The sequence below is a fragment of the Vigna angularis genome, chromosome 3 (assembly GCF_016808095.1).
Source record: "Vigna angularis cultivar LongXiaoDou No.4 chromosome 3, ASM1680809v1, whole genome shotgun sequence".
NCBI classification, from domain to species: domain Eukaryota; kingdom Viridiplantae; phylum Streptophyta; class Magnoliopsida; order Fabales; family Fabaceae; genus Vigna; species Vigna angularis.
The window spans coordinates 19,971,564-19,992,779 of NC_068972.1; the positions used below are offsets into that span (position 1 = coordinate 19,971,564).

General features: G+C 34.7%; 3 protein-coding genes across 4 annotated transcripts; 2 read left to right on the forward strand and 1 right to left on the reverse strand.

The window, feature by feature from the left end:
* The first annotated feature begins 558 nt into the window (after positions 1-558).
* Positions 559-3,557, forward strand: LOC108324921 (cysteine-rich receptor-like protein kinase 44). 2 transcript variants are annotated; one of them, XM_017557870.2, is made up of 7 exons: positions 559-1,479; positions 1,607-1,726; positions 1,846-1,997; positions 2,098-2,308; positions 2,481-2,718; positions 2,890-3,040; positions 3,127-3,557. In XM_017557870.2, the coding sequence occupies exons 1-7, from the start codon at positions 681-683 to the stop codon at positions 3,475-3,477; spliced, it is 2,022 nt and encodes a 673-aa protein (XP_017413359.1). In that variant the 5' UTR covers positions 559-680; the 3' UTR covers positions 3,478-3,557. The 2 variants fall into 2 exon arrangements, with proteins under 2 accessions (XP_017413359.1, XP_017413360.1); XM_017557871.2 differs by lacking the exon at positions 1,607-1,726.
* A 3,547-nt stretch (positions 3,558-7,104) lies between these two features.
* On the forward strand, positions 7,105-8,540 carry LOC108325268 (photosystem II reaction center PSB28 protein, chloroplastic). Its single transcript, XM_017558314.2, has 2 exons — positions 7,105-7,233; positions 7,944-8,540. The coding sequence occupies exons 1-2, from the start codon at positions 7,161-7,163 to the stop codon at positions 8,408-8,410; spliced, it is 540 nt and encodes a 179-aa protein (XP_017413803.1). The 5' UTR covers positions 7,105-7,160; the 3' UTR covers positions 8,411-8,540.
* Positions 8,541-11,755: 3,215 nt separating this feature from the next.
* On the reverse strand, positions 11,756-14,734 carry LOC108326408 (xyloglucan galactosyltransferase MUR3). Its single transcript, XM_017559901.2, has one exon. The coding sequence runs from the start codon at positions 13,896-13,898 to the stop codon at positions 12,111-12,113; it is 1,788 nt and encodes a 595-aa protein (XP_017415390.1). The 5' UTR covers positions 13,899-14,734; the 3' UTR covers positions 11,756-12,110.
* Positions 14,735-21,216: the final 6,482 nt, after the last annotated feature.

The window sequence follows — 21,216 nt, forward strand, 5'->3', positions numbered from 1 at the left end:
TTTCCAACCCTATACAAGAGATTTAATCTATTATCTATAAATTGTATTATTTTTTTTCCAAATTCGATAGATAAAATCACTTTTTTTAAGTGATTTAAGCTCTCTTTAAAGTAGATTCCTCTTGTAGATTATTTTAGACTTCCTTTCTTTTAAGTTGACCTCGAAGGAGCTAGGAAGGTCATCGGGTCTATTCTTTGGTATTAATTTGGCCTTTTGGTGGAATACAGAAGTCCTGGTATCATTGCACTTGAATGTTTTTATGTATGCAGTATCTTTCTAACATTTAAAGGTTAACTGTGCCACCAATCATTTATTATGATACTCAAAGCAGTGTTGCTTTAAGCCATAACCCAGATTTACACTCCAAAACGAATTTAAACAGCAAGAAGAAAAAAAGACAAGTCTTGGTTTTGGTGTCGTATTGGAAAGCGTGTATTTGTTTGTCCTCTTCGGACTCTAAGCACTTATGTCGTCTTTGACTCGGCCAGACACCTTCCAAAGTTCGGAATTTTGACTGCTAAATGCAAAACCACTTGAATTAAAAATGCATCATTTGAATAACCGTTGATTCTACAAATAGAACATAATAATTGAAGAGTATCTGACTAAAGGGCAGTTTGGTTATAAAGTGATAGCAGCATCCTTTGGGCATTCATGGTAATACACACTCAAAGATCAGAATGGCCGTGGTCTCCTGCATTCTTATTATCTTTTTTTGTTTTCCATTTCTAAAATTTATATCTGTAGGCACCGCCCAGAAGCACGTATGTGATAACCGCAACGACAACTACACAGCCAACAGCACCTACAGCAGCAACCTCAACACCCTTTTATCCACTCTCTCTTCCAACACACAAATCAATTACGGTTTCTACAACTTTTCATATGGCCAAAACAGTGACATAGCAAATGCCATAGGGCTGTGTAGAGGAGATGTTGAGTCAGAGAGGTGCCGCGGCTGCCTCAAAAACTCCACACTCGCTATACAACAGAGATGTCCAAACCAGAAAAAGGCAGTTCTGTGGTCCGATCTATGCATGTTGCGCTACTCTAATGAAACAATATTCCATAAAATGGAAACTTCTCCTGGTTATTACTGGTGGAACTTAGTTAATGTAACAGAACTGAATCAGTTCAGCCAAGTGCTCGGGAACTTAATGAAGCAACTAAGAGGGATAGCTGCATCAGGTGATTCCCGTCGTAAGTATGCTGCGGCAGAAAATGCAACTGCTTTAAATTTTCAGACCGTATACGGTGCCGTGCAGTGCACCCCTGATTTGTCTCAACAAGAATGTGATCAATGCTTAGAGGGGGCTATCTCAGAGATCCCAAACTGCTGCAATGGCAAGGTAGGAGGTAGAGTTCTTAGACCAAGTTGTAATCTTAGATTCGAAACTTACAGATTCTACGGAACTGAAACAACATTAGACCCGGTTCCAGAGGCACCTCCTCCATCCACCAATACCATTTCCTCAAAAGGTACTTCTTTTTCTTCTCACTTTTCCTATTCACCCAAACAAACAGCAACCCACATTAGTAATTAGGCATTTTGGTATTTTACAATCCTTGAAATGTCTTACCGGGTAGAGGATTCTTGTTTCTGCAGAAAGTGGCAACACAACAATAATTGTCATTGCGGTAGTTGTGCCTACTGTTGTTGTTGTTATTTTGCTCATTTGTCTCTTGCTATATTTAAGGAGGAGGAAGGCAAGGAAAAATCTTGCAGGCAAGTCTAGTTTGTGATTTTTTTTTTTTGTTGGGGCAAACCCGAATGCTCCCACAGCGGTATTGTTATTCGAACATATTCGAAAAACTAACTAGTTTAAATCCGTTTCCTTCATGAAGTTAAAGAAGAACAAGATGATGACGATGAAGATGAGGATGGAATTAAAATTGCTGAGTCATTGCATTTCAACTTTGACGCAATACGAGTTGCTACCGAGGACTTCTCTGATTCTAAAAGACTTGGACAAGGTGGATTTGGAGCTGTTTACTGGGTAAGTAACCCTGTTGATTCAGACACACATCGTCAAAACATGCTATAATTAACAGCAGTTAGGAAATTATCTACTATACCTGACAGAGATATATTTTCAGGGTAGGCTCCCCAATGGACAGATAATTGCAGTGAAAAGGTTGTCAAGAGATTCTGGACAAGGAGATACGGAATTTAAGAATGAAGTGCTTTTAGTGGTGAAGCTTCAGCACCGGAATTTAGTTAGGCTACTTGGTTTCTGTTTGGAAGGAAGAGAAAGACTACTCATCTATGAATTTGTTCCCAATAAAAGCCTTGATTACTTCATATTTGGTACCTTTGCATATATATATATATATATATATATATATATATATATATATATATATATATATATATATATATATATATATATATAAATACACTGCTGCTCTATATTTCAGTTCTTGCTCAACACAAACCTAATTATTCGTAGAGTTAAAACTGTTGGCGGCTATATGTGCAGATCCAGCCATGAAAGCACAGTTGGATTGGGAAAAGCGCTACAAAATCATTAGAGGTATTGCTCGAGGTCTTCTCTACCTTCACGAAGATTCTCAGCTACGAATTATCCATCGAGATCTTAAAGCAAGCAACATTCTCTTAGACGAAGAGATGAATCCTAAGATAGCAGATTTTGGCATGGCAAGACTGGTTTCATTGGATCAAACTCAAGTAAACACAGATAGAATTGTTGGAACCTAGTAAGTATTAAAATATATGTTATAGCTTGTTTTTCATTAATGAATTTGTAACTCTTGAAAGAGTTAGAATCTATCTGTTTCATATTTAACAGTAATTAAGAACAAAGCTGCCAGTTACATTAGAAATTGAAACACAAGGAAATTAATAATCTTGTCCATATTGGTGTGTAGTGGATACATGGCACCGGAGTATGCAATGCAAGGACAGTTTTCAGTGAAATCGGATGTGTACAGTTTTGGTGTACTGATTCTTGAGATTGTGAGCGGCCAGAAAAACAGTGGAATTAATAATGGAGAAAATATGGAGGATCTACTAAGCTTCGTAAGTCTTTCTTTTGTCACTATTGATTACATGCTCAAAAACAATAATGTAGAAGTAAATCAATGATCTGATAAAAAAATTTGCAGGCTTGGAGAAACTGGAAGGAGGGGAAGGCTATAAGTGTTGTAGATCCATCACTTAATAGCAATTCACGGAATGAAATGATGAGATGCTTGCATATTGGTTTACTATGTGTTCAAGAAAATTTTCTAGACAGACCAACCATGGCTAACATAATACTGATGCTTGATGGCTATTCTATGAGTCTCCCTATTCCTGCAGAACCAGCATTTTATGTGAACAATAGAACTAGAAGCCTTTCAGAGATGCAGTCATGGGAATATAATTCAAGGGAAACAGGATCAAGTGAACCGATACTTAAATCAGCTCAGGAATCAGAAAATGAAGCTTCAGTTACTGAGTTATACCCTCGCTAAATGTTGATAATATTCATCATCAATGTTTTGTCTTAAGCAAAAATACAATTTTTCCTACAGTGCAAATTCTTCATTAAATACATCTAATCCTTTGCCTCACTTAGACTAAAACATTTTATATGACTTATCATCATCTTTTTCTTTTTTTATTAATGATTTTCTTCTAGTTTAATCAATTTATATCTTTAATTAATATGCAATTTTGTTATTAATTATTGATGTAGTTACGAAATGGTCTCTCAAATATCCCTTAATTAGAATATGACAGCTTGTCCTTTTCAATGCTGTACTTTTTAATAATTTGATGTTCGATATCGTGATACGTCTGTATAATAATTCCTATGTGGCGATGAGATGATGATATGATTTAAATATGGGAATATAGTGATGATAAACCCTTAGTCAAGGGTCTAATTACAGCAAACCAGAAAGAGTTATTAGTATATAGAGTAGAATAAATTTAGACTTTGTTTTTTTAAGTAGTGTATGGTTTATTTTGGAGTAAGTAGAATATGGTTTTACACCACTTAAGTCAACAAAGGCTAAGACTCAATGTTGACCAAGTGGGATCAAGTCGTCCAAACCTTTGAGAAAGTGGTTATGTGTCATGTTCAAATTTGAGAGGATTTCTCATAGGTAATGACCATATGTCTTCCTCCTACACTTTTGGTTTTACAAGAGTTAAGTGTCTTGTTCCTTATCTTTTATTTCTTTATTTTCGTGTTGTCACATTTTATTTCCTTACTTGTCTTGTTGTGTTTTTCCTTTACTCATTTGTGCTTTAATGGTTATATTTTTTTTTTTGTGTTCTATTGGAATCATTCGGCCTTTTAGCTTAGGCTTCTATATATTTGTGTGTTTGTGTATTTTTAACTTTGTTGAGTCTTCCTTCATTTTTGGTTTGGTCATATCACATTTTGTTGGAGTCATTTTGATTTTTAAATCCATCCATGTTGTCTAGAATAATGTGTAGTCTTTGTTATGTCATTTTCTCCTAGTTGAGCTTACAAAAATCACCAAAAAATATATACAACTTGGATTTCAAAACGACATCATATACAAGCTTTTGAGTGTTTTATTTTTACAATTTTGAGTTTATACTTATCATTAGATCATTGACAAGTTCATAAAAAAAATTCCTTTATGTATTGTTAAATTTCATGCTCTATTTGTTATTCTAGTAGGTTTCTTTCCTTTTTGTGTTTCTTGTTCTTTGAGCTTTCAAATTCAAAATATCAATTCTATTATTGGTTTGGTGGTCTTGTTTTGCATTTAAAAAGAGTGGAAAAAGAAGTGATAAAAGATTAAAGAAAAGGCTACAAAAAGAAGTGATAAAAGATTAAAAGAATGATGACATCCACATTCCCAATGACACTTACATCATTAAGACGAAGGATGGTGTTTAGGACCATCAAAACACTTCTCATTTTGGTGAGTTCCATGCTTGTGAGCCTCACTTGTTTTCGTTAATCAACACCTAGCATACTTAGCGACCAGAGAGGGAAATGCAACATATTTCATACATGGAGGCAGGATAAAGTTTTACCTAGGTCCCATGGTCAATGCTAATGATTTTAGTGGGATCTTGATCGTTGATTTGCGAACAGGCAACAAAATCCTAATGGTGGTTTGAATGTTTTTTATAGTCGAAATTGAATCCCTTGTTGCTTATAAAGGTGAGATCCACTTGTAAAAGACTCTCTGATGCTCGAGAAGTTAGTAAGAGAGATTAAATATCTATAATATAGTGAGTATGAGTGATTATTAAGTAAGTATTTCTTGGGGAATACTAGATATTTACAAGATCAACATGGGTTGGGGACCTATATTATCATTAGAATAATACTTATCTTAAATATATAACAACATAGTAGTTTATAACAATAGAATAATATCTCATCATAAACAATAACCATAATATCAAACTGTCGAGATTAATTATGATATATTAGTGCTAGCAAAACAAGTTTGAACTTATGAGCCAACCCGGCCCACCACACAAGTTCAGGCCGGGTTAGGTTTAAAAAAATTGAAATTTTGATATGGGTCAATTTTGAGCAAAACCCACTCGGGTAAGCCGGGTTGACTCACCAACCCATCAAATTTTTTTAATTATATTATTATATTACAAAATTTGTTATTTTTTTTATTACCAACCTATTGTGAGCTAGGTTGGTTTAAGAGTGACAAAAAAATCTGTAGGTACATGTATCCGTAGATAAAATTCGCGACGGGTAGTTATTATTCTCGGATATTTATTACCCGCGGGTAACGGGTATTTTAATACCCGCTTCTAAGTCGGATGCGGGTATTAAACTATTCGTCCTGTGAGTACCCGCTACCCGCAAAAAATAATAATAAAATATTAATTTTTATTTTTTTAAATTAAATTTAATTAAAAATAAAATTAATTTATATTTGATTAGGTTAAATTTAATTAAAGTTAAATTTAATTTATATTTAATTTACTTTATATTATATTATATATTTTTTGTAATTTTATTTAAAAAATGTATAAAATATATATTTTTAATTTTTTGTAGGTTTCCATGGGTATCCGCGGGTTTTAAAATATCCATGGGTATTTTCTAAGCGGGTACCCATGCGGGTAGCAGGCAGATTACGGGTTGGATTTTTTTCTGGGTCGGATTGTGGATAGGCACTATCCATGTCTGACCTGACCCGTTGTCATTTCTAGGTTGGTTAACCAACCTACCTAATTTATTATTTTTAAGTTATATTATTAACATAATTTGTATTGAACTTTATTAAGATTTCAATTAGAAAAATTGTTACTTATTTTGAAAATGAAGGAAAAAAAGTTACAATTAAATGAGCTAGTAAGTCAATCAATTTAACCCATCAACTCGTAATGCATTAAGCCGAACTTGAATTTTTTGGGTTCGTTAATAAAAAATAAATTGAGTTGATTCTGACTAACCTATGACCATACCTAACCAAGTAACCTATCTCAATAACACTATATATTATAGATATTATCCTAGTAAACATAAGTTTCGACTATTCCAGGATGAAAAAACTTATTAAACCTTATTAAATCGTAATTTGCAGGATATTTATTAGATCGAATAAAAAAATCTCTATGCATAAAATATATTTATTTAAACTCTTACTCTTACTTTTTATTTTAGTTTTGAATGTCACGGTTGAGTTGATAAAATGATATATAAAAACAAATTAATTATTGTTTTTACTATAGTTGTACAGAGTATTTCTGAAATTGAATATGAAACACTCCAAAAGTTAAATTGTTGTCTCCTAGTAAAACAATTCCAAAATTCTAAAGAGAAATAAAAATAAAATTCACTTACAAAAGATTTAATTTTCTTAGTTACTATTTCATTTATGTATTTTACAATTCAAAGTTTAACTCTTATAAATCTTATATTTCATCTCAGGAAACACTTCGTATCAATATCACAAGAGTAAATAGAGAAACAACAAAAACCATCAAATAGAAAAAAATGAGAAATGGTGAGATGCTATGTCAGCATCTTCAATAGATTTTCACAAATCTGACCTTTCAAAAAAAGTGAAGAATTATCATCAGAAATGAGTGGCTGTGTTTGTTACACACCAAACATATTTTTGGACCACAATTTTATATCCCTTTATGCTAGAGAGAGTGTTGTTGTGAACTACATTTCTCTCTCCTTTTGGCAATGGCAGCTCTGCACTCTCTTGCATTGTCCTCTCCGTTCTCCAGCTCACTTCACAAACCACGCTCATACTCAGGTACCATCACCCTCTTCCTACTTTTCTTCTCTAACATCACTTTTTCAATAAGGTTTTTACATCTGAAATCAATTACTTTATTCCAATTTATCTTGCAAGATTAAGGCCTTTGAATAATTTTCAACTGAATTGCATCTGTTACGAGACCCTTGGCATTATAGGAGACAAAATAAGAAAACAAGATTAACAAATGGAGGTCGCATTGCATTCTTTTTCTGTGTTTCTGTCTTCTTTTTTTCTTTTAATTGGTGCTTCATTTTTCATTATACATGTCAGTACAATTTTAGAAATTTTAGCTCTCAAACTTCTACGGTTTTGATGTAGTTTCCAGCTTGACCACAAAACATTGATTGACCAAACTATGTCATGTTCTTGAAGACATGCAAAGAGGTCATATGTTATTTTGCCTAATTTTAAGAAAAAAGGGGGCTCCTGGTGGTATCTTTTGTTGGTGATGTTTCAAGTTGTAGAGAAAACTGACAGTAAAACAAAGAATCTACAATTCTTAACAGAACAAACACTTTTCTAATGGTGTCAAGCATATGAAGTAATGTTAGAAGCCCTTTAGTTTCTTCCAACTACACTGCATCATTCTATGTTTAAACCAGTTCTTGTAATCAGTGAGCCTTCTTACCCTTGATACAAAAATATAGAAGTTAGGTTGTTTAAACATTGAAAAAATATAAAAGTTAATATGTTTGTTTATGCAGTTCCATGTTCAATTGTTCATCAAAGTAGAAACTCCTCATTCAATGGGCAAACTTTGCGGATGCCATATTTGAGGTTACGTATGGTAACACAAAGCAGTGCCATGCAGATGCCTGTTATGATGATGTTGAAACCAAAGATACAGTTCATCCAGGGAACTGATGAGCAAACAATTCCTGATGTGAGGCTGACAAAATCAAGGGATGGAACAAATGGCATGGCTATCTTCACATTTGATCAACCTTCAGTTTTCGATTCTTCAGGTGAAATAGGTGATATCACTGGATTTTACATGATTGATGAAGAAGGAGTCCTTCAGTCAGTTGATGTAAATGCTAAATTTGTGAATGGTAAGCCCTCAATAATTGAAGCCAAGTACATAATGCGGAGTCCAAGGGAGTGGGATAGATTCATGAGATTCATGGAGCGATACTCTAATGCAAATGGTTTACAATTCATCAAAAAATGAGTTAATCTTTTATTCTTTTGCCCTTTTATGTGCATGTAACTTCAATTTGCATACTGATCATGTCTTTTCTGGCACGAGATTTTATGAAATTTTGCCTCTCCTTCAACTTGGAAAGGTCATCATCATTCAATGACTTCCTTTCTGCTATTCTGTTTTGAATAAAGAAACTGTGCCAGGAAATATGCTATTCATCATATGTTTCCTTTTAATAGCTTGTTCATGGATTATTTTGTAAAGGCTTAAATCCAATTTTGATTGCTATAAAATTCTAATTGCTGTATTTGATCCTATAATTTGTTAAAAACAATCAATTTTGGTCCACCCTGATTTATAATTTTGAATAGGTTTTATATGGAAATCCTTTTACAAATTATACGGAAGTCTTTATAAAAAACTTAACCAAAGAGCTATTAAGTATAACTCTTTACATTAGAGCGCACCAAAGACACATAAAGGTGTTTAAAAATAATATATTTATTAATAATAGTTTAAATAGGAGTTGATTATGTTTTTGTCTCTAAATTATTATTATGTGTTTTTTATTTTCGTCTTCCTCTCAAACTTTTCCATTTAGGTTTATCTCATTTTAGAAAATTATGGATTTAGTGTTTTATGACAATATTAGTTTTTTCATTTTTTTATGACAAATTGTGTCACATCTCCAATGTCTCTAGGTCAGTAAGATAGTTTGTTGGTAAATACTATACATGTGTCTTATTGATCTTATTAGGTTGGAAATCTGACACGATTTGGAAATACAATATACGTATCTTCTTAAATAGTGATATTGTTAGTCATGTAAAAGAAAAAATAACTATGTTGAACTAAATTTATGACTTTTTAAAAGAAGAAGAATTTAAATAGAATAAAGTTTGGAAGAAAAATGAAATCAGAACACTAAATAATTTAGGGATAAAAACACAATTGATTCTTTAAATAGAATAGTTAGTGCAAATACTTCAAATAATAGTTCAATTTAATTTAGTATATTTAAATTATAATATAGCTAAATTCATCTCAATAATCATAAATCAATTTAATCGTAACACTTTTAAGATCTAGTGGCATTGTGACTAGAGGCACCCAAATAGTTTCGGAGTGTTGCATGCGTGTCCCTGAATATGTAATGCTTGATGTTATTCAACATGTAAGACATCTTAATTCAGACAAAGTTTATTCTCAGGATCAAACTAAATAAGAAAATTACCCATTTAGGACTATTTTTAAGAAAAATGGACAAGTGTTGGTTGAATTTTTGTTCTGCACAATGTTTCACTCTCAGTGATTTTGGTACTTAATAACTTGTGCATCTTACAATTATTTTAGTCAAAAATAAAATATTAATTAAGTATAACCATAAACAGTTTTCTAATGGAGTATATTGCAACTCATCTTTCTCTTCATCTCACAATTAGCTTTTAGAGAGGATTAAAGCAAAAGTGTTGAAATCAGGGACAAACTAAAAAATTTTCTTGTGTTTTAATTATTGATTTTTTAAATAACTGCTTTTTTTTACCTTAATGTTTTCGTTTAAGTCATCGGAGGATGTACACGTTTTTATATTATTTCACAATTTATTCCTGGTTGTTTCATTAACTTATAAATTTATTAATCTATTAACTTTATTTTTTAAAAATTATTTTTTAATCTAATGATTGATTAATTTATTTATCTATTAATTTCTGAATGTATTACTAACTCATTAACTTTTAAGTCATTAATTGATTAATTTATTGATTAAACAATTGATTAATGTATTAATCCATTCATTCATTAATTTACTCATTTCCTTATTCATGGATTTAATTCATGAATTCCTTATGTATTTAAGTTATGAATACAGAATATTAATTTATTATTTTATCTTTAATTCTAGTATATAAAAGTTAAATTATAAATATTTTTTAAATGTAGAATTCTTATTTATTTTCATCCAACGTATCAATTTTTAAAAATAAAAAGGAAATCATTTGGATTTCGTGTTGAGGAACCAATACTCAAAACTCTATGTTAAAGAACTACAGTGTGAATTTGATGGAAGGAAGTTTAGAAAGGAAAAATAGTTAAAATAAAAGCTATTGATAAAATCTAATCACCTTCCATGTTCACCAACCTTGGTCTATCAGCAATGAAAGCTGTGCAGGATCTGCCTCTCTCAGAGACACCAGTATATTTGGGTCCCCCTGTCAACAATGTGAGCACATCATTGAAGGTAGTATTTGCAAAAGGGTGCCATCTGTTATCTAAAAAATTACAATAAACTGTAAAAAGTATATCAGTATAAATGTGTAGGAATATCATTAACAGAGTTATTTGGTTGTTTTGATATTCGTTCACAGCTCATTATTTTTATCTTTCTAATACATTTTCACATCTTATTTCACACGTCTCATTCTTCTCTTCCTATCTCAGTTCTATTCCAGAAGAAATTGAAAAGTATTAAACATGAACAGTAGTCAAACTTCTATAAAACAGGCTAACCATGCCAACATTTTACTCTTCCATGGTTTATCCAGCTGTTCTCGATTTCTTCTGTGGACAGATAGGAACAAATTACACGCAAACACACAGGAAAGGTTTATTAAACAGAAAGCTAACAATGGCAATTTATCAGCATTGCCAGCTAAACATTTCCATTAAGGACAAAAATAACTTTTACCAGACTGTCATATATCAGAAAACACTAAACATCTGAAAGTACGATGAAGTATTTCCTCAAAGCAAATCTACACGTCAATGCAGTTCGTTTCACATATAAAAGCAATTATCAAAATTTTTGTACTGTCTATGGGTTTTCTGCTACCGACTTTTTATTGGTCATTTAACAATCAGTGATATCCATTGGGCACTGTATTATGTAATACCATGGAATTTCATATTTTAGTTAATCAAATCCTAGATTTAACTAACTACCAACTTTTTGACACAAAATGTAGATACGGGTGTTATACAGACTAGAGAGCATCTTGCGTGGAAAAAAAAACTCTTATGCATTTCTCTAGTTGCTTCCATTATAGGTAGATAAACAACGCAGGTGCGTTCACAAAATGAAGTAACCCAATATTCTAATAAAATGAATGGATCAATTTAATTATGCTCATACATTTCTCTAGGTGCTTCCACAGGTAGCTAAACAACGCAGGGGCATTCAGCAAAATTAAGTAACCCAATATACTAAAATGAATGTATTTAACTATGAACAAAGGAATCAGACAAAGAAACAAAGAAAAAGTAGAAAATAGTAGAACGTTTACTTAACTAAAAATGATCTAATATCTCAACAATTTTCGAGTGTGTGGTGGTGGGGCTGATGCACAGGCGAAATGATAATTCAACTGATCTATCCGCGACTTCAATGGTTAAAGGTATATATTTCTTATATGAATCAAATGAATGAAACTATTACATGAAAGGAATTATTAAACCTCCCAATGCATTCTATGAACCACTGAGGAGTGAGGAGAATACACGAAGCAGAAATAAGAAAAAATCTATAACACAAAAATGTGTAAAGCAAAAGAATATTTCTCCATATTGGGGGTTTCACGGGGAAACTTGCTCAATATCCTTAGACATGTTCAGCGGTAAGTTCACAGCAAGACCTAGTAATAATTTGTAATTCCTCCCCAATTCAAATCATTTCGAAGTCTGCATTGAGCCTAACTGCAGCACCCTGCAGTTTGTTTACCCCTTCTTCACTTTATGATTGATTTACTTGTTCATTCTTCCAAGAATTTTTTGCAGCTTCAGCAGAGGAATCATTGGAATCTCCACTACCATCCTTTGGTTTGGAGAAGAAAGGATCCCATTCATGAGGTCCCACCTCATGCTCTCCCTCAGGCAACAAAGCGTATTTCCAACTGTTCTCCTCAATGAAGCCATCATCTGTGCGACCTTCAATGATATCCTTCCTCAAATTTGTAACCTTGTCAATTACTGCTTGTACAGCAACGTCAAATGCATCTTTAAGAGTTTCTAATTTGGAGCGAGGATCAGCATATACTAGTCTTGGAATGAGACTAATGACCTCTTCTCTCATGATCTTCACTTGTTCAGGAGGTATCTCACTAAGCCTTTCCTCTATACTGATATTCCTCTTACGGATATCATCCTCTGGAATGAAGACAGAATACTTGGTGTAATTCTTGGGAAGATGCCAAGTATACTGTGTATATGCTGAGCCAGGATGGAAGAAGACGGGTATACAACCAGCCAACATTGAGTCAAAAGCAGATCTTCGTGTGTATGAATCACCCTGGGGTTGCAAGCAGAAAAGCGAGCTTTGAAACATCTTCATTATGCTGCCGGGAGAGTGACATTTGCTTTCTCCAAAATCACATTCCAACAGCTTACAAACCTTTGACCTTCTGCATTGATCAATTAACTGACCCCTGATTGATTTGGGGTTACCAGGACGGGGAGCACCAGCAAAGGAGAAAAGCCACTTCCTCTCTAGTTGCCTCATTCTATCCTGCCAAATGAACACATCAGCATCCTTGGCCGGGTGGAAGTATGTAGGATACGGAATCCCAAAATCATTCGCATTCCAAGGACTGGACTCAACCACAAGCATAGACATATTCTTTGCCGCGGGTAAAAACAAAAGCTTATTGCCCCAATCTGATTCTTCCTCAGACAGTCTCCTGAAATCCCAAGTTATCCTTCCTGCAACAAGAAAATGGTCTCTGCCATTCATTATGCTCCACTCTGGCCTCTTCATGAGCCAGTCAACAAGATCAAGCGAAGCTGCATCCCTGACTGAAATATTATAACCCCAAAGATAGCGCGCAATGTCAAATCCAGCATAGAAGGGTACAAAAACAGCAGCAGCAACAGAGGAATCATTTGTCAAGCATTCATACTGTTTCATCCGATTGCTGAATATAACATCAACAGCAAACTGATTGGTAGCATACCAGCCAGTATCAGAGAAGACCCCTTCAACATTCTCAAGGGGCGGACCAAGGCCAGAATTGGAGGTGAACTTGCACATATTAGTCCAAAGACTCAAACTCCTGCACTTCTTCAACATATCCTCGTTGAACCTGGAGGGAAGATCATGCACATAAATGTACCTCCCCCCACAGGGATCACTCTTGTTTTCAGCAGCCCTCATTGCTGGCATGAAAGGGAAATTCTTCCCAGTGCGAGGGGTGTCAGTGCGAGTGTCATTCAGCGGCACCTGAGGGTGAGGGAACCCAATCTTCCTAGGAGGGGCGTGAACTTGAGGGGAATCGATTACATGGATCGGGGGAGGTTGATAATGAAGGGACGGAGGTGTGGTAGAGAGGGTTGAGTGCTGATCAACATGAGTATTGTAATTACTCTTGCTATTGGTATTGTTATTATCTCCTGCAAGCACCACAAAATGGAAGTAAAGGAGCAAGACCCAGAAGAAAGCAGAAAGGGATGCCAAAAAGCAAAGGCGGGGATTCTGATTCTGATTCTTTGGTGCCCCCTTCTCCGTTTGGTCAGAGCGCCTTCTCATCGCATTGCAATTGAAAACCGCTGACTCAATCAATTCATAGGACACAGAGCCAAATCACATAAACCTAAACCTAATAACAGAGATTCTGAATAGCGAGTAATCTGAGAGCTCAAAAGAAAAAGAACATGAGAAGTGAAGGATCACAAGAGAATGAAAGGAGTTTGGCAGAAATATGAAATTGGCTTTGTTGGAATGAAATCAACAACGAGTGTTAGCAGTTAGCAGAGAGAGAAAAGGAAATCGTGATTGAATGGATGAGAAGTAACAGTGTTTGATTGAATTTTGATGCTTGTTAAATGGGAACGAGATTTGGCAGAGAGAAAGAGAGAAAGAGGAATCTAGGATTTGAGGGAGTGAATTTTGCAAAGGGTGGCGCATGTTATTAACGTGCGCTTGGGTTGTGTTGTATGTCGGTGTCGCATAGGATTGAGACGCGTAGGGTTGATGAGAACATGAGGATGTTCCATCATTGCATGAATCTGTTGTAACAACTCGGCATTTATTATTTTTTTCTTTCTATTTTAAAAAACAAAGTTTCTATTGTTTCTTAGTTTTTAAACTGAGAAAAGGCGAAGAAATGGTTATTCTGATGTATGTGAGTAGACAAATTGTTTCACGTCAGCGTTGATTTGCGCGGAAGGAGTCCTTTACATAGGCGCCGCCCACAATTACGCAAATTCCAGCCGACACCTAAAACTATATCGTAAATGAAACGTCTCACGTATTTTTTTCACAGTGCGTTCCAATTTCGATGATAAATCTTTCTGTGCAAAACTCGAGAGGAAATATTTATGTTGATTGGATGTAGATGTCAAACTGAGCTAATCACGGGTTGTGCAGAAAAAGTCTCGAATCACTTTGCTGTGATTCAGAGTTTATAATTCGATTAACTTATCAGTGACTAGGAAATAGTAAATTCACTTATTTACAAATGTTTTATTCTTATATTGTATTTTATATATTTATTATAATATAATATAAATGCATTAACTTAATTCATTTTCTTTATAATATTGAGTCAAGTTTTTATTTAATTCTTTAAATATTATAATAAAAATAGTAATGTCTTTATTTTTATCGACTTTATTTTATGTGAAATTCATTTTTTTAATGTTATTGTAGTTTTTGGTAATTTATGTATAATTTGGTCTTTTTTATTGCTAAATTATTAATGATGGATGGTATACTTTGCACTATTTGAATACTTGTTTCTAACAATTTTTTCAATTTTCCGAAAAAGGTATTGTTTCGGGTATAGGGTAGAATAACTCCCAAAAACACATCTTCACGCCTTTACTCCTTAATCGCATAGGTAACTATATTTGTCTGTAGTCCAAGTTCTCCTTCGTAAACGCTCCAAACCGATCGGGATACCTGCCAAAGATATTTTGATGCTTAAGTCAGTAATTAATCCGGACGGGGTCAAAGCAATATCTTAAATTCACAATAAATGTGATCACCTACCTCTTACTTGTGATATCTATTTATAGTTTTTGAGATGGGCCTAACATTAGTGAGACCCTAATCACGGCCCAATATACACTAATTAGTACTTACTCTTAACCTTTATTTGCAGTGTCTCTTGAGAAGTACTTTGTTGTTGGAACAACTCGTTCGACCTCTAACCCTACCTCACCGGATGATCTTCGTATTATCTTGTCCAAATTCGAGGGTTCAAGCATATGTGATCGGCTGCCCCTCTTTAAGGGTTAGGCCGCCCTACCATACAGTAGAAGTATGCTTCAATTAATTGATGAACACCACTAACAAACAAAATTAACAATTAAGAACAGAGAAAATAAACTAAAACACAAATTCATCATAGAAACACACTGAAATTACAAAAAGCACCGATTAATATTGACTTAGCGCTAATTAACATCTAAACGAGTGACAATAACATATTTATAGAAGTTGACATGTCACTCATACTTATTGCAACAATATGAAAACAAAGAATTAAGAAAAAATTATGTGGATGAAGATCCAAAGCATGCAGACATAAGTTTCACATCATCGAAATTGGGATGTTGCTTAACCACGCAACTCATCATTTGAGATCCAGATAAGTGGAAGCTAAGAGTCACCACTTGAGTTGCTTCATCAAGATACGACTCTCATAACAAAAGTGAATTGACCACATGTCATAGAGACAACATTTTATTACTACATATTCCAATATACCTGTGATACAAGTACAACTCTCTTATTTATAAAAAGAGAAGTTGATCTTGTTAAGTAATTAATCACTTCTTAATCAAAGATTAAAGATGAGTATATTACAAGTTATCCATTGATTAAAAGCATGATGTGCAAACTACTCCTAATGTGAAATGTGCGAAAAAAGATACTAAAATGTGTACAAAAGAAACTTGCACTCCAAGTTACTAAAATGTCATGTGGAAAACGTGAATGTGGTGTTGGATGCTTGGTGATGTATGTTGAGCGACCTGTTGCTTGTAACATCCTAACTTTGGGTGTCACTAAAATGAAAACTTTTGCAACCAAGAATAAACTCTTCAAATAAATTAAATACATTTATTATTTACAAAATCAACTATTCAAGTTCAATTATATATAAATACATAATTCTTTTGAAATCCTCTTTCAGAATAAAATCACAACTTTATGAAAACCCAACATTAGTTTCCTCTGTCTCTCAAGCGTCTACACAGCTCCTGAAGTATTTGCATATGCTCTCGTATAACACGAACCCTATACAATCATCGCCACACACAATAAATATGGGTGTGCTACAATTGAAAACATATGCATAATAAGGTCAACTAATTCAATAGATAACATAAGAACACATTCATTCAATCAATCAACTAATCACTCAAATAAACCAATCAATCATAATCAACAACTCTCTCTTTATACTTTCCTCTCAATGGTATAACATCAAATATACCAATATCCACTATAGGGTGGTTGAGTAGTCTACCTTCATAGTTCAGATCTATTTTTCCTATTCCTCAAGGTCTTATGAGTAAAAACTTTGGTGCATCGTACATCGAACACTATACTCAATTTCAAGTCGAACTATAAGGTGAAACATTTTTCCCCTTCCTTGCTTTGCACAAGCTCAAGGGTATGGTACTCAAACCCACTCTTATTGCTTCGCATAGTTGAAGAATGCTCCTTTCCTATGTTGCACAAGAGAAAGGAAGCTCTAACACGTAAGGCTTCACACCCAACTCTCTAGACCACTTCCTACATCTTGACAAGTCAAGAGTAGCTCTCTAAGCATCTCGCAAATCAGAATTTTGGAAAACCTGCCTAATACTCAAAACATACTAACTAGACGCCATTAAAATTTCCCAACATACAATCCATGCTACATCACAACCAGCACTCTTAGCATCAAGAATAATAATTAAACACGACATAATGTCTCTAGGAGACTATAATTTGCTCAAACAACCACTACCAACATCAATTACAACCACCCAACAGTAAACAATAACCTCTAGAGACTTTAATTAGTCCAAACAACAATGAATATCTTCAATCAAAGACTAAACCATTACAACCAATAAAATCCAACAATAGTATAGTACATGTGTTGTTCAAACAAATACAAATCTAACATCCAAAATATCATAATGACTTCATAGGAAAGCATATGACCTAACAGATTACCCACTAGATAATTCACACTTAATTAAAGCAGTTTAACCATCTAATCTAAGGTTCAAAGAACCAACAATCCAACCAAAGTCAATTATAATTATACAACAACGACCAATCAGACATTTCCTAATCTGGCTTTAGGCATATTTTCACATCAAGTATGACCACTCAATACCAATATAAATCCAGAGAACTCTAATTAACTTAAATAGAGTACAAACTAACCTAAAGCAGGTCAACATGTGATTTCAAAGCAAGAATAGTTTAAACAGCCAAAAGCAGGATAATTCATGGCCATAATATGACAATTTAATCATTCAATCAACTTTTAAAGCAAAAGGACACAAACCAGGTTTAATTAGATTGGAATCACATACACAAGCATCCCACACTTATATAATCACCCCATTTACACTATACATTGCACCACACCATTTAAAACTGTGCAATATATTTTTGCCCAACACAAAGTAATTCGGACAATATATACATCATCTTTTCAATGATGGAAGCTTCTTCAAAAATGTTGATGAAGACTCCTTGATGAAGTTGATGATGGCACGGAAGCATGAAGAAGTTGAATTGAAGTGGCTTGATGATTAGCTTAATGATGCATTCCATAAAAAGGTTAGACCAACCTTGAAAGAAAAGGTAGAAAAAGTCTAGAAAAGATACAATTCCCATGAAGCACATATTTCACATGAAGATAGAAATTCAGAAATAAGAATAAGAATATATTCTAACTTCAGAACGAAACTTATAGCAGCATTGTCATCTTCACCTAAAATTACTTTCAATACAACCATAATGCATTAATTGAATTTATAATAGTCTTTTCAAAGAGGAAAATATTTGGGTTAAATATGTTTTTAGTTCCTAAACTATTAAGCGAAATTGTTTTTAGTCCCTCTTTCAAACTAAGCTACATTTTAGTCATTCTCCTTATGGAAACCTTAATTTTTCGTCCTCCAAAACCAACGGCATTAAAAAGAAGTTGAACTGGCTAACGATGTGTGCCACGTCAATTTTTTCTGAAACTGGGTAATTTTTTGCCTCCCTCATCCAACGCTACTCCACTTCCCCTCCGTCATCCACGGCCTCCTCTTCGGCCACGTCACCCACCTTCCCACCACATCCTCCGACAACTCTTCCTCTGTCGTCCCCATCCTCCTTGCCACCGTCACCGGCTTCCTCTGCTCCCCCTCTTTCCATGAATCCTCAGGTGTTGTCATCCCCTCTGCCCTCCACCCTCACTCCTCCGTCCTCGGGTGGTTCTTCGCTCGTCGTCGATCTAATCGAAATTCACAATAATTTCCTCTCACAGCATTGAAAAATTGGGAGAAATCATTGGGGCGTGCTCACACTCTTGTTGCAAGCTCAAAACTGTACCTCAGAATGATCGGTATCCTCGTCGAGAACGCTCATAACGGTTTCCAGATCGATGCAAAACTTGTCGTCATCGGCGGCGCTACCGTCACTGTCCAAGAACCACGCGTAACCGAATCCCTCATCCGCCATCATCGCTGACAACATAACGAGATCGATCGCATCAAAACCCTAACTCGCTTTTTTAGAAGTCACGGCCACAGAAGCAAAAACCTCCGGTGGCGAATTTCGAAATTGAAGAGCGAGGATGATCTCAATCCCATTCTATGATCACTTTTGTGCAGAAAACATTCACAGACATCAGCAATGATCAATGTCCTGGCCTGCAGACAAATAGTGAATTGATTTAAATTGGATTAATTTTGGTATCTATTGTTGTAATGTTTTCTTTGATCTTCTGGGTCATCTATGCAAGGGAGCGGCGACACCGTGTTTATACAAACAGTTCATTGATAGTTAAATGTGTTCGGACTTCACATTAGGAACATCATCGTTCTTGTGTACATTTGAGTTATAGATGTTTGCATTTCCAATTGAGTCTGTTGTTTCATGTGTTGTATGTAGAGTTCTTGAACTCACAATTTACCTATAGATTAGTAGAAGAGATGTGTGAAAGTAGTAATTGTGTGTTTTGCTATCAATTTTTTTATTTCACCTGAGGACTGAGGAGTGAGGGTGGAGGGCGGAGGGGATGACAGCGCCTGAGGATTCATGGAAAGAGAGGGAGTAGAGGAAGCCGGTGACGGTGGCGAGGAGGGTGGGGACGACGGAGGAAGAGTCGTCGGAGGGTGTGGTGGGAAGGTGGGTGACGTGGCCGAAGAGGAGGCCGTGAATGGTAGAGGGGGAAGTGAAGAAGCACTAGATGAGGGAGGCAAAAAATTACCCAGCGTCAGAAAAAAAAATGACGTGGCACACACTGTTAGCCAGCTCAACTTTTTTTAACGTTGTTGGTTTTGGAGGACGAAAAATTAAGGTTTCCTTAAGAAGAAAGACCAAAATGTAGCTTAGTTTGAAAGAGGGACTAAAAACAATTTTGTTTGATAGTTTAGGAACTAAAAACATATTTAACCCAAAATATTTTCAATTTCAGTTTTACTATAATTATATATTATTATATTTTCTCTTTTTATTATTATAATTCTTCTTTTTATATTAATTATATTAAAAATATAATTAAAAAACTATATTGCCTTAAAATTTAATTTAATAACTAATAATAAAAAGAAATAATTTTTTTATTTAGAAATCATTAATTAAAAGGAACAGAGAGAATAAGTGACAGCAATAACACTGCTAGTATTTAGTAGCTGAAAAATAAAGATAAAATAGATCATGAAATTAGAACTTCTCTTTCAAATTAAATTCCAGAACTCTATTAACTTTCTCTTCCAACAAACTGACGAAAGTGTTCTTAAATCCTTCCTGTATCCAACAATTCTACTTTATCAACAATGCAAGTAGTTATGAAAGGAGAAATATAATTATTTTTGTCGCATAGGAATAAGAAAAGGAAAAGGTTCACGTATCCTTATTATACTATGTGCATAAAAAATTGAGAAAAATAAGATATTAAGGCTTTTCCTTACTTAGCGAAAGTGAAAGATATCAAGGTTATTTAAAGGTTAAACACCTTTAGTTATCCTTATTTTTGTGAATTTTTCCCCTGTTCAATTCCTATTTTATTAAAATCTCTAATTTAGTCTCTACCGTTAAATTGGCTTAACGGGATTAAGTTTTTTATGAGCTGGGACGTTGACATTGTCAGTTTTTACCACATCACTCCTACCACGTTAGCGTAAACTTTCCCAACAGCAGAAATCTTAATAGGGATTTCGAAATGGGATTTAGGGTGGTTGCGCGATTTGGTGATAGCGGCACTAGAGCACCTGTGTGGAGGAATCTCGCGATGGAAGAGGAACTCGCGTCTTAGGGTGGCTGCGCGATTGGTGACAATGGCACTAGAGCACTTCTACGTCGTAGTGAAGGGGTGTTTGTTCATTGCGGGGTGCGTTTCTGGATGAGGGGAGAACTCGCGGTCGAGGTTGAACGCCGTAGAGGGGATTGCGATTAGGGTTCTTGGCTTCTGGTTCACGAGAGGATTGATTGTTTGTAGGTTCCTGGATCGTGGTGGTGCGAGAACACTCACGGTGGCTGCTTGAGCGTTTGCTGGCTTGGTGGTGTTTAAACGACGGCGAGGGAGGTTGTGCGATTTTGGATTTCTTGGCTGATTTTCTAACTCACGGTGGTAGATGGTTTCATGGTGGTGAAATTGTTTCAAAGAAGAAACAATGGTGGA

What these genes read in the sequence shown, in the direction of transcription:
- LOC108326408 (XM_017559901.2), bottom strand. Translation starts at nt 13,898, where the DNA reads ATGAGAAGGCGCTCTGACCAAACGGAGAAGGGGGCACCAAAGAATCAG.
- LOC108325268 (XM_017558314.2), top strand. Translation starts at nt 7,161, where the DNA reads ATGGCAGCTCTGCACTCTCTTGCATTGTCCTCTCCGTTCTCCAGCTCA. An exon ending in CAAACCACGCTCATACTCAG is followed by an intron (nt 7,234 to 7,943) that starts GTACCATCACCC and finishes TTGTTTATGCAG; the next exon opens with TTCCATGTTCAATTGTTCAT.
- LOC108324921 (XM_017557870.2), top strand. Translation starts at nt 681, where the DNA reads ATGGCCGTGGTCTCCTGCATTCTTATTATCTTTTTTTGTTTTCCATTT. An exon ending in GGCAAGGAAAAATCTTGCAG is followed by an intron (nt 1,727 to 1,845) that starts GCAAGTCTAGTT and finishes TCCTTCATGAAG; the next exon opens with TTAAAGAAGAACAAGATGAT. An exon ending in GATTTGGAGCTGTTTACTGG is followed by an intron (nt 1,998 to 2,097) that starts GTAAGTAACCCT and finishes ATATATTTTCAG; the next exon opens with GGTAGGCTCCCCAATGGACA.